The sequence below is a fragment of the Trachymyrmex cornetzi genome, unplaced genomic scaffold (assembly GCF_001594075.2).
Source record: "Trachymyrmex cornetzi isolate Tcor2-1 unplaced genomic scaffold, Tcor1.1 scaffold412, whole genome shotgun sequence".
Lineage (NCBI taxonomy): Eukaryota > Metazoa > Arthropoda > Insecta > Hymenoptera > Formicidae > Trachymyrmex > Trachymyrmex cornetzi.
In genome coordinates, this window is record NW_017298876.1 from 484,589 (window position 1) to 498,091 (window position 13,503).

General features: G+C 35.6%; 1 protein-coding gene across 6 annotated transcripts in view; it reads right to left on the reverse strand.

Moving 5' to 3' along the window:
• The window catches only part of Galphaq (G protein alpha q subunit), a 40,910-nt gene extending 27,413 nt beyond the window's left edge, over positions 1–13,497 (reverse strand). For 4 of the 6 annotated variants that reach the window (XM_018512469.1, XM_018512471.1, XM_018512472.1 and 1 more), the window contains exon 1: positions 12,777–12,894. In XM_018512469.1, the coding sequence (XP_018367971.1) occupies positions 12,777–12,894 (118 nt within the window). Of the gene's footprint in view, positions 1–12,776 lie in introns of all 6 variants that reach the window. The other 2 variants (XM_018512474.1, XM_018512475.1) reach the window with 1 other exon arrangement.
• Between the last annotated feature and the right edge of the window lie 6 nt (positions 13,498–13,503).

Genomic DNA, 13,503 nt, shown 5'->3' on the forward strand with positions numbered 1-13,503 from the left:
TGATAAAATAAATCTTTAATTTGTGTGTGTTAACTCAGATAAAAAAATATTAAAAAATTCTAAAACTATAATAAACGATTGTCTGATATATTTGCAAAAAAGAAATCGATTCGAAATTCGTTAAAATGTCTGCAATAATTCACTCAGCAAAAGAATGATACTCTATGTAGAATGCGATCCTTTGTAAAACATACATCCTGTATGCGAATGTGTAAAATAGATATAATACATAGCGCATATGGCACATATATATATATAAGACACGATTTCATTGTGGATTTCTAATTTCAACGCGATTATCGTAATTAGCAGAATTATAAATTCGACCAAACTGAATATCGATGTCTTGCGACTGTCGCGGCAGTGAGTTAGCGCCGCTAGTTCGCATTTAGTGCGAAATGGACGGAATATTCGAAACTAGGATTAACGTGATATTCCGCTCGATCGAACGACATGGGCTACGGAAGCATCCATATGGACGCAAATATGCATATATGTACACAGCGTACGACACTACTTGCAGAATTGGTACGGAGAGTATGCAGATGCTCCCGATATATCGAACGCGCGTAAATTTGCTGCAACTTGCCAATGAAGATAATTAAAGATTATCAGAATACATCGTGAAACAACGTTCTCCTTCCTACCACGCAGCCGACTAAATTGATTGCATCCCGCGGTTAATACGCGATAAGATTCATTACTTGTCGTTACTCACCTGATTATGATATAACACGTATATAAAAGCAATCGCATTTGTTAGCACCGGGAAAGAAGGCGAAGCAAACTGAGTAAACACAATGAAAATAAAGACCGATGCACACGCGAAAGAAAGCAGCTTCATTACCGTCTGCCATCATTTTTTTATCATGTATATCTCTCTCTATTTTTTTTTTATTTACATATATGGAAGTTTCTTTGTACGTCGTGTGGGTGATTTTGTGTGTATTTCTGCGCTACTTACTTATTTCGTGTAACATTCGTTTCTGTTACAGGCTTGTGTCAGCAGTTTTGCTGATGCCTTGTTATTTGTGTATGCTATAATCCTGTATTTCTTTCGTCTATCAATGTTTTACTTTGTTATGTGGTACGTTGCAATAAAGATGAAGATAAAAATATTCTATTTTGTTAAATTTATTTTATAATTCACCACAGCTTTTGTCTGCCGTATTTTTTCGTGAATAATTCTTAATGACAGCTTACATAATATCGATAGAAATGATGTCTTAAACGATCTAGTTAGATCTTAAGTGCTTGTATAATTCTGCGTGAATTTATATATTATGTATGTAGTCTTTTAAAACGTTCGCCGAAATGATTTTTCGGTCTTGAAAACGTAAGCTCTACTAAACCACAACTTACATAATATCGCGTTAAAATGATTAATAAACGAATTTTTTTATCTGGTTTTTATCTGTCACGAAAAGGAATTCCAGAGAATAAATGTTTGCCGGTTTCTCGGTCTTTCTTGGTATTTTCCTGATCAATTTTAACTTCTTGCCAACTTTTCTCGGTTTTCCAGACTTGCAGCAATCCTGCATGATGTGTCAAACGCACAGTGAAAATAGCGTCGCGCGGAAAATATCTCGGCAAGGACCTTCGCGGGCTAATTCACACGGATTAAAAAATAACAAATCGATTTTATGCTAGGCTTATTTACAAGGGCTTAATTTTAGTTATAGCTCACACCGCAAATTGCCTAAAAATGACGATCTCCATTTCACATTTATAATATCGTTACTAATATGATTTTTTATATAATATATTCCCTACAGTTTTATAAACAACTTTAATGCTCCTAACCCAATTGTTATTAATTAATAATTACTTCAATATTTGTTTATAATAACAAATGAAATATTACATAATATGCTTAAAAATTTTAAATAAAAAAGAATGCGATTGCCAATATTCGAGAAAAGTTGTCGTTCAATTGTAAAGAAAATCGAGTTACGATTTTATTGTAACAATGTAACGATTGGAACGGAATCCAATAGCAAAATTAAACTGTCATTTGTAGAAAAATTTGAAATATAAAAGCAAAAAGTAGAAAGCATATTTACATACCTTTATATAGGTATACAAATTATTAAAAAATAAGAGGTATTATAATGTGTATTATAATATGATGCATCTTTGTGAGATATAATGAATGTCGGTGTAGTAAGGACGTAATTTTTTAAGAACACGGAGTTGATTTTTTCTTAGAAAAGATTTAAATGGATTGATAGACTTAATTATGGAGTTATTTACCTCATTGAAGGCCTTCGCGGCTTAACGCACACGGATTAAAAATAACGAATCGATTTCATGATCGACTTATTTATAAGAGCCTAATTTTAGTTTCTATACAACGACGCGCGACAGAACTTTCCTAAAGTACAAATTATTGCAATTCAATATGTTTTTCACAAGATAACGATAACAATTTATCAGCATAATAAAATATTTCATACGTATGTTATTCCTTTCTCAAATTTATGAAAAAATACATTTCATTTTTTCAAGCATTTTTTGTACCCGGTACACATCACAACTTTTAGGCCTCTAGTCTGTAATTTTTAATAACAGTAACAATGCCGTTACATTGTCATTGTGCAGGTTTTGTACATGGTACATGGAAAGAACGATTCTGCTGAAGAGTATCTAAAAATTTAGCTAGATATAAATCTAGAAATAACTGTTGGACTATCAAAATAATTACATAATTATCTAAAGCATGATGAACAATGCTTCAAAAAGTTTTGACATTTTAGCAACCAGTTTGAGCGTCCTATATAAGTATTTTGATGGTCCAACAAAATTACTTTCAGATCTGTATCTAGCTAAATTTTTAGATACTTCAGCAAAATCTTCCTTCTCATATGAAAAACTGTGCAACGACAATGTAACAATATTCATTACTGTCATTAAGAGTTACAGAATCTTATCTCAAATGTTCGAAGAAAATCCGTTCTAATTGTAAAGAAACGGAGCGTGTTGCAGAGATGCTCGTCGCGTTTTTTCTCCTACTAATTTTAACGTGTCAGGACAACACATACATCTTCTCATTGATAGCTCGAGGAAAGAAATTTAAGCAAATGCATTAAGAGAAATGTTTTGTATGAACAAGCATAATTTTATTAATGTATGTGAATAAATAAAAAAACGTTGTTACTTCAATCAAAAAATTGTATTGTTCTAATCAAAATTTGGCTAAAAACAAAATTTTAATTAAAAACACAATTATTAAATTAAAAGAAAACAAAATTTTGATAATTCGCACATCGACAAAATTATGGTTGTTCATACCAAGCACTTCTCTTATAGTGTGGAGAGATGGCTTGTTTACACCTAATGCTAATTAATGGCCATTCAGCTCACAATCATTCACATTGTTCGACAAAAGGTCAACACAGTAGTAGCAGATCCGGCGGGTTACGCCGGCTCGCACGCGGCTACGGAAGCGACCGCAATCTTTAATGTCACTACTTCCGGGGCTGCTGTTTACGAGCGCGCTAATAATACTCGAACGACCGGCGACGGCCGACTTGATACTATACAGTGGAATTACCGGCGAATTTACTCCGGAGGTATTTCCATATCGTTCAAAGATCTATCTGCCCTTGCAAATTTCGCAGCTTAAGCGACTGCCTTGTCGCTTAAGCGACTTTTAGCTTTCTAATCCCCATTTTTACCAATGCAGATTATTAGCGAATTCGGTTGGATGCACAAGTGCACTAATGCATATTAAAGCCGTTGTACACTGATTTAATCTGTGTAAAAATAAAATGCAAATATTTCGAATTATAAAATACAGATTTTACTTAATAGCATAATAAAATGTATTGAGGATTTCATGGTTTAATCCTTTTTATATTTAAATTAAACACATATTTTTATCAATCTGTGTACGATGGTGCTTCAATATGTACCAATGCTCACTGGTGCAGCCAAGCCGCTATAACTAATCTTACTCTTCATCTTTCTCTAATTCTTAGAACTAGAAAAGTTACACTGAAAGAGCAATTTTGCTGAAGAACCTATTTGGCTAGATACAGATCTGAAAATAATTTTGCAGGAATCTGCATGATGAGCAATGCTGCAAAATGTTTTGATATTTTAGCAACCAATTTTGTCTTATCTAATTATTTTGATGGTCCGGTAAAATTATTTTTCAATCTGTATCTAGCTAAATTTTTAGATTCCTCAGCAAAATTGCTCTTTCAGTGTATTTGAACCAAAATTAAAATTAAATTATATACATTGGTAGAAACTGGTATAAGAGAGGCAGAGAGAATGGAACCAAAAGTTGGGTGGAAATATTTTGAGATTTTAATACAATGAATCGGGTTTGTTACATCAAATAAAAAAAAAATTGCAGTAAAAAAAAAGGTATAATCTGCGTATGAGATGTAAAAGGACGCGATAGTTGTAGAAGATTGAGAACTTAATTGGCGACAACTGGAGCTCTTGAGAGGAAATGCTCTTATGAGAGAATCGTGCCTCACTTATCACGCCGCTCACGTCTCTGCGACCGGAAGAACAGAGTCCGAGAGAGTCTAATATATACTCGCGGTACAATTCTTTCTGCAGTTTCTCCGTTACTTCGATAACGGAAAGACAAACATGGAGAGTGTACTGGGATTATTTGAGAAACAAGGATGGCGTAATAGATTGATGTCATACTTATGACGAAACTCTCGCCGATTGGCCAAATAAAGGCTATTAAATTCTATATCGATTTGCTTCGATCAGAAAAAAGCTGCTCTAATTACAGAATTCTCTTAACCGGTTTATGACTGTTTATACATGCAGGATGATTCATAACTATCTTATGAAACATTAGGAGAGTAGTTCTTATATTTAATTCTGACATGAAAACCTGTTCGAGAAAATATCGCGAGAATATTTTAATTATCACTTAGTAAAAGATGTTTATAGCAGACATTCATTAAAAATTTAGGTTCATTTAAAATTAAATAAAAAACACAATCTTGATTATTAAATTGTGCGTTCTTATATGTTAATTCATGACGAAACTTTCACTTTAATTTTTCAAATCGAAATTATCTTCATGCTTCGCCGGTTTCATATAAAAAATTTGCATCTTAGATTTAAACAGAAGATCAATATATATATTTCATATATGTTATTTGCAAAAAATTAGTACAACGTATAAATTTTTAATACATAGATAATATTTCACACGTTTCCAATCAGCATCGATTTAAAAATACTTTCACTATTTGTGAAAGTTTTGAGCCAGAAGATAAAAGTAAATTAAAACAAAGTTTTTAAGATAAAGACAGACAAACATCTAGCGAATTATATAATTCTTGGGAAAAAATTAATGTTTAATTAACATAGTAATAAAACTACCTTGGTACGTTATCTCACAAATTCTTGTAAAGTCACGAACTGGCAATCACTCGTAATCGTTCGGTGACAAGGAACTCGTCACAGGATCACGTATCCTGCGATCGGGCTGTATCATGCGTTTAACGGATGCATTCCACAAGAAAAAGCGAATGCGCTCTCGATAACCAACGAAACGCGATACTGCGAATTGTTCCTCCAAACTCGCGAATTGTTATGCTAGCTGCCAAGCAACGCAAATATGTGTGTGTACGTGTATATACAGTGTAGTCGGCGAGCTATCGTAGAAATTAAATCGCAGCTGCAGGTTCGCGATTTACAATTTCGCCGAGTCGACAAGCTCGTCTCCGCAATTCGACAACTCGGAACTTGGCGGGGTGCGAGGAAGGGCTGGATCGACTGGCCGGTGGCGCTGCATTAATTGAACCCTTTATTTCCGAAATTGGATTTGATAAGCGCGAGTACGAATCTTAGGAATGCACGAATGTCCGGATTGCATTAATTCATGATAATTTACAACAGCATATTATTTCTGGCGAAAGTCAGATGCGTGAGTCAGACAGCAAAAGTCTCAAAATATCGAATCATCAATTTATTATGAAAATTAATATAAATATATAAATTATATATAAAATAAAAAACATTTTATATTTATGTTAGAAATGGCGCCCGATTAGATAAATATGTCCCAAACGGTCCACTCAAATCCTTGTTAAAAAAATTTTGTGTTGAACTTTTAACATATCCGAGTTTTAATTTAACATAATATAATTGTGTTATTTAAATATTTTTGTTAAATTAAAAAAAAAATTTAACATTTCTCAGTTAAAATAACACAATTTATAAGTAAGTAAATAAATAACATAAAAATAATGTAGTTTTAAAACATAAATTTTAAGAATAAATGAATAAAATGTATATGTTGATTTAATATATTATAAATGTTAATTTTATTGAAGAAATATGTTTTGTACAACACTAGTTACATATTTTATATGTAAAAAAGTACAGATATTTGGTCTTATTTTCTCTTTGTAATAGTAAATATCTGTTAAATCGATAATATTGCATATGTTAAATATCACAGAGGCATATCGTCTAAACTAAAAATGTAAAAATAGGATCTAATTTCAGTTAAATTTAACATTATAAATGTGTCAATTTAACATAAAATTTGTTTTTAAATTGTGTCAAAGTATTACACTTCTTGTGTTAATTTTTTACATATTTGTGTTACTTTCTAATATATTCATTTTAAATTAACACAAAAATTTGGAAGGACCGTTTGGAACATGTGAAATGCATTAAATTTAACAGTAAAAATTTTTTTACTGTATAAATATAAAATTATATGTAGGCAGTTTCATAAATCAGTGACTTCTTATTTTTTTAAACAAAAAAAATTTGACTTATTTTTCAATCTTTTTTTTAAAAAGTTACTAACTTATCAAACTACCCACGTATATAAAATTACGTAAATATAACATATACTTGATATTAATATATGTATATTTTATTTTTATTTGATCCTTTATTAAAGAATTATTTGAGCCTTAATTGTCAACTTTACATTGAAACTCGAAGAACTGCAATAGAATATATAGATGATTAATATTCGCAAAAGTATTTTCTGAGCCACAATTGACCGCTAGTTTTCAGAATATATACTATCAAAATTATAGTTGTGTATTTTCCAAGACACCTTATATATAAACGACTCGTTGAAACGTGTCCAATATGACAACGACGATTAGCAGTTGCTCTTCCGCATCGGTGCATTTCCGCGCCAAGTCTATTAAATTCGAAAGTCTATTAATTTCGAAAGCGGATGTCAGATATAAAAGCACAAAACAACGATAAACATCAAGGTGACAATTTTTCATTTAAAGGGTCATTATCTCCAAGAAAATCCACGATTAGATAAAAGCACGGATATAATAAGCGAGCAGTAATGATTATCGATAATGAGGTGATCAATGGACGATTATAAAATTAATCAACAGACGAGTAATGCAGGCGGTGGTTAATTCGGCTATATATAAAAACGATTCGATTTTAGGAATTGCAATTATAGTGTCAAGCAAAGATTCAGCGATATTATTTTTTTTTACAACAATTACAACAAAATTTGACATGTCTACAACGTGCAAACTAGTATAATATTTTGACAAAAGTTTGGTTGATGCAGTTGTCACCGTCCTGGATTTTAAGGTGTCGCGGGGACGAAGGACGGTGGAGCGTCAGGGCTTTTGAATTTGGTTTTACGTCAAAGAGAAAAGAATGGGAACCCCCTTTTGGGGGTTGACCGAGCGGAGACCAAGATTTATTAAATTACGAACGATTCCAATAACTGAGTCTCGTAAACTTATTTGTTTTAATCCGCGAGCACGAATTACCGAATGTCCGATACGCGGAAAGGTAGTGGTGCTACGTGAGGGAGGTATGAAAACTTGAGGCACCCTGCACCCTTTTCCTTTGTGGGGCAGTCGGAAGGGAAGGACGAACGACGGGAAATGTTTCGTAGGGCCTAAGCGGCGGGGAGCTCCGACGGAGCTCTTGTTCTCCGCTCGGACGGCGTGGCGGTCGTGTGCTCGGGTTCGAGCTTGACCGAAGGAGGGGTGCATTCGGAGCGGCTTGTGAGCGCTCACGAGTGCTTGGATTTATTAGATACAGGGGAGGAAATACCGCGTGTTGGTGTACGCCGTCGATGGATAAGGTGACGTCGCTCGGAGAGCAGGGGAGGCGGAATAAAATGGAGCACCAGGTGCACTGGGATTCGCACTTCCCTGTACGAGGTTTGCACTCTCGTGGCTTCACTACTTTTGGTTTTCATTTAAGTTGGTTAGGTTTGATTTTCATTTATTAAGTTACAAAGATATATAAAATATGAAGAAATTATACAAAGTCCTTTCAATAATGTAAAAAAATATAAGAAGTTTGCAATAAAGTTCAGCGCAGTGAGTGATGCGCAAATTACAGTATAAAAATATCTAATTTTGAGTAGAAAACTGTGAAAAGATATTCAGGTATCTATTAGGTATGTAATTTCAGACGAAAGAAATATGGATAAGATATTGCTGTATCGACCTTCTATCCTGTTTGAATTAATTTCATCGAATATTCTGTAGATATGTCTTTATTTCAAGATTGTTATTTTTAAATAAATATATATGTGCATAGGAAAAGCAGAAATTAATATACTTGATTAAAATTATATTGAAACATGAGCATTCAATCTACAAACATACGAAATGCAAGTCAGGAAGAGCAAAGTCTGTAATTGCAACTGGTTTGTACCTCGAGAAAAGGATTCATATGATCTTCTATGCGATCGAGATGATAAATTTGATAAGAGAACGTCGCGAGAGCACGCCCAGCTAGTGTTTCGTTTCGCGGAATAGGTGGGTAAATATGCACACGCGGCGCTCGCGTGAATCACGAAACCATAAAGAGCATCCCAGGGAAAACAATACGCTTAACGAGCGACGACTCCTCATCAGATCGTTAGCAAGGCGAATTTGATACGCAGTCGGCGTAAAACAAAAGGGTTCTAAGTTGGCGCTCGTGTTACCGATCCGCGGCGCAAAGATAAAAGTTTACGTATTAGACATTCAAATGGGGAGGGGTGGCTTTTATAAGTTACTTGTTTATATTCCAAATCTCTTTAAAATCTGCAAAAATAAACCCTGCAAACATCTTAATATGTTTAATGATAAGCTTATCTAATTCATCAAATATATATTTGCCGGTTAATTATAAAGATTAAGATCTACATTTATATATATTAGAATTTTCCGATCTAGAATGCAACGATTTGCACAACTTATTTTAGACACGTTTTCATATCTACATGGATCGTACGAATCACAAACTTGATCTGCCTAGTTCGTTTATTTCTGTTTCTACCAATGATTAAAGCTTAGGTTTTTAATCCCTTCAGATTCTGCGTACGTTAAAATGTACGTTAAATGTCAAATTTGAAGATATTATCTGTTGAAATTATTTAATTTTATTGACATCCCTCATCTGAGGTCTAATGTACATAATATATATGTTGAAAACTAGATAAAAGTTAAAAAAAAAAAAATTGTTTAGTATGAATTATTTATTAGTGTTCATGAATTGAATTAAAAAAAATTTTTTTAACATAGTCTCAATTATAGATTTGAAATTATAGAATTCATTTAATTTCATTTTTCGGTTAACTTGTGGTTAAACTTTACATCGGCTTCGGTCTTCCCTACGGCATAATTTTTTGTAACATTGCTCATCATGTTTGAGTTTCTTACATAAATACTTTAATGGTACACAATATTAGAGCTAAATCAAGATGTTACAGCAAAGAAAAATATCGTTCGACGAAATTCTAGCCCAAAAGACATCGACTATGATTTGGGGCGGCGGTAATGTTCGGAGACACCGTGTATATGTATAAGCAACGGTATTGCTGCGGAGCGGCGGCCGGTCGAGAAAGAGCTGTCAAGCGCACGCCGGCCGCGCCGATCGACCTCGTGCATAGGACGAGAAAACGTACGTGACGCGCGGACGTCGCCTCCCGGGCGGCGCCGGCGTCGGCGTCGGCGTCAGCGTCAGCGTCGGCGTCGGCGTCGACGTCGGAGTCGACGGCACGCGGCCGCGGCCGCTCGCGAGAGGCGCGCATGAATGAAACGAGCGAGCGACTCTTTCTAAAGAAGAGTACATAGGGGTCAATCAGGGTAATCTCGCGAGACGGCCAATGACAAAATTAATAATCGTCATTCTCTCGGACGACAGAATTGACAGTTGTGCTTTAAGCGATCTTACGATGTCCATTCAACGAATTTTCATCATTCGATAATTTCATAAATCACTATCGGCTTACATCTATTATTAACCATTCTGTCAATGCGTAATTTTTCATCTTTTTATTATAGTGTTTTTCGCAAGATTTCCACTAAAGATATAAAAGTGAAAACGAAATAAAGTCTGTGCAAAACTGTTCTTTGTTGTCAAAACACGGAAAAAACGGTTGTGTTAAGGGTATCTAAAAATTTAACTAAATATAGAGCTGGAAATAATTTCGCGCGCGCGCGCGCGCGTTGAACTATCTCAAAATAATTATATAGAACGTTCAAATTGGTTGTTAGAATGTCAAAACTTTTTGCAGTATTGTTCATCATGTTTGAATTTCCTACATAATTATTTTCATCAGAATTGTCATAAATTTCATAACTTTTCCTTAATTTCTAAACAAAATTTCATAATTTGATTTTCAATATAAATTAATATTGCTAATAACTGCTTGTATTTTTAATTAGTTAAGTTGGTAATATTCCAAAACTGTGCAGATATGATGTACGTATATTAAACTTTTTTAAAGCTAAACATTTTGCAAAATTTTCTAACTTTTCCCTGATTTCCCTCATCATTTTCAATTTCCCTGACAAATCCCTAATTTCATTGATTTTTAGTTTTGTGGCAACAAAGTTATTTTTAGCTTTGTATTTATCTGAAATTTTTTAATATTTTAGTATAATCGTCCTTTCCATGAAAAAGGGTTTTCAAAGCATTATCATAACGAAATCTGCACAAAATATAAAATTGCTTATTATTTACGAATTTATATGAAAAAGAATTAAAAAAGAGTTAGAAGACGTTTCCCTAAAAATTAAAAAAAAAAGACAATTAATATGATAATCGAAAATTGACTATATGGAGCAAAGAAAATTTGATTAATAAATATGATACGGAGATAAATTATCTCACACAAAGAAAGAAAATCTTTAGTACATGTAGTGATTTCACCGAATCTGATAAAACTCTTGATCTGCGTAGATTATTATTCAACGATAATGGTAACGCTAATGCTAGATTTACACGAAGCCAATGAAAGGAGAGGCAAGTCAAGTAGTCACGTTATTCAGCCACTTGTTCCATAATCATCTCTGACTACCTTTGCTACCTGGCTTTCCTCCCTATTGACTTTGAATGCGAAATCAGCATTCTAACTAACAAAAAGAGGACACGGACTCTTCACGGATTTTGATCTTCTCCAGTATCAGGATGATGAATCTACATTGAAAATAAAATGTGCCGTGTTTGAGTGTTTTGTTGAATATGTATATAGTACTTTTTACATAGTAGAAAGAATGTGTATATAGTACTTGTATATATAATAGTACTTTTTAATATATAAAAGGAACCCACACTAACTTTATATAGAAAATTGAATCCTGATAAAATGAATTAATTTTCACATGAACGTAGCTTACAATGTGGCGAACAAAAGATCAACAATCGTTTAATAATAGATAGTTTTTAAGCTATGGTATATTCAAAGGTGTTCTGGACGTGAGTACAAGTTTTACACTTTTGATACATCATAGCTCAAAAATTATTCATTATTAAACTTTATGTCAATGATACCTTTTGTTCGCCATATTACAAGCTGCATTATACCTACATGAAAATTAACTCATTTCATCGGGATTCAATTTTCTATATAATTAGTGCAAGATTCTTTCACACATTAACACTAGCACTGCGGCTGTATCATTTTTGACGTCCGATACTTCTATCTTTTCCAGTTAATTTTCGTTAACAAATAGCTACTATATATATATATAACAAAAATCACGAAAGAGTAATATGGTAGTAATAAGTGACCCATACATGGTTTTGGGGAAGGACTAAATTGCCGGTTCCAGTGTTAAAAAATAATACTTACAAGGTTTATTCACCAAAATCGGACAGGCCATAATTTGTTTTCGATGTAGGAAGATGTTATCATGCTGGAGGAGACCAAAATCTGTGAAGGGTCCACTGTGTCCTATTCTCGTAAGTTAAGCCACCGTAATACAATGCTCGCCGAAATCAAGTGTTTCGAAATGGCGGTGTCGAAACGAAGAAATCTCCATACAAAGGAAAGAAAGGGGCCTATTTGCCTCGATCGAAATGACAGTGAGTCGGCAACTCTTGCTACTCGCTACACTAATCTCCCTCCTAGGCTCATACAGCGTTATAGTCCTTCATTAATTTCTTTCAGGGAGGAAAAGCGAGCGAGCGACTTACCACTCGGCTCGATCTGCTTTTACCGGCTCCGTATATTCCTGACTAATGCCGGGTTTATGCTGCGGATAGTGGGGAGGCAAGTCGAGTGGCAAATTACTCGCTTACCTTCCCCGGCGAACGACGACGACGGTACAGAAGTTTAAGCCGAGTAACCCGCAATCACTCCCGTGCGTCTCAACGCCGGGTTTACAATTTTCGCTATTTTTGGAGTAACCTGCTGCACGCGATCCGTCCCCGTTTACCTCGGTGAAAAAAGAAAAATGATAGGGATAAGAGCGAGTGATTTTTATAGCACTCGAACCGTTTTATCGGCTCCCGTCCGGCGCCCTCCCGATTGCCACCTTATTGTGAGAAACGACGAAACTCACCGAGTAGGAGCAGCTTGAGTTCCCGCCTGGCATCCCGCTTGTCTCTCCGCAATTGCCGTTCGATTTCCTGGTTGATGCGTTTCTGTTCCTTCGCCTCTTCCGACAGGCAGCACGCCATGGCTCAGAACAGCGGAATCCTCCTTTGACGGAGGAGGTGATGACAGCGAAGAAGGAGGAAGAGGAGAAGGAGGATGAGGAGGAGGAGGAGGAGGAGGAAAAGGAGGTGACAAGGGGGCAGGAATATAGGGGAGGTCGTGGACGAAAGTGAAGGAAGGGAGAGAGGAGGGTGTATGAGCGATTCGCAGTGACAGCGAGCGCTGCTCGCCGACCGGCGGCGACCTTCGTTGCGGCTGCTGCTCCTCTCTGTCTCTCTCTTTCCCTCTTTTACGCACACGGCCGACGATGCGGCGCTCCCAATGTACGTGTTAAGATTTAAGTCGGCGATCGTTCCCCGGCGGGAAAACCAGGTTATTATCTCGCCACCGCGGCGACGATGGCGAACGAGCGACGACGACGACGATGACGCCTCGTCGCCGTCCTCGTGGTCCCCGTCTTCCTTCTCTCTCTCCGTCTCTCTCGTCCCGGTCGTGCCTCTCTCACTCCAGGCTGCCTCCCACTACCGTTGTTACTACTACTATTACTACTATGGACACCACCGGCGACGGTACCGGTATCACTACTACTACTACTACCACCACCGGCGGCGGCGACGACGACGACGACGGCG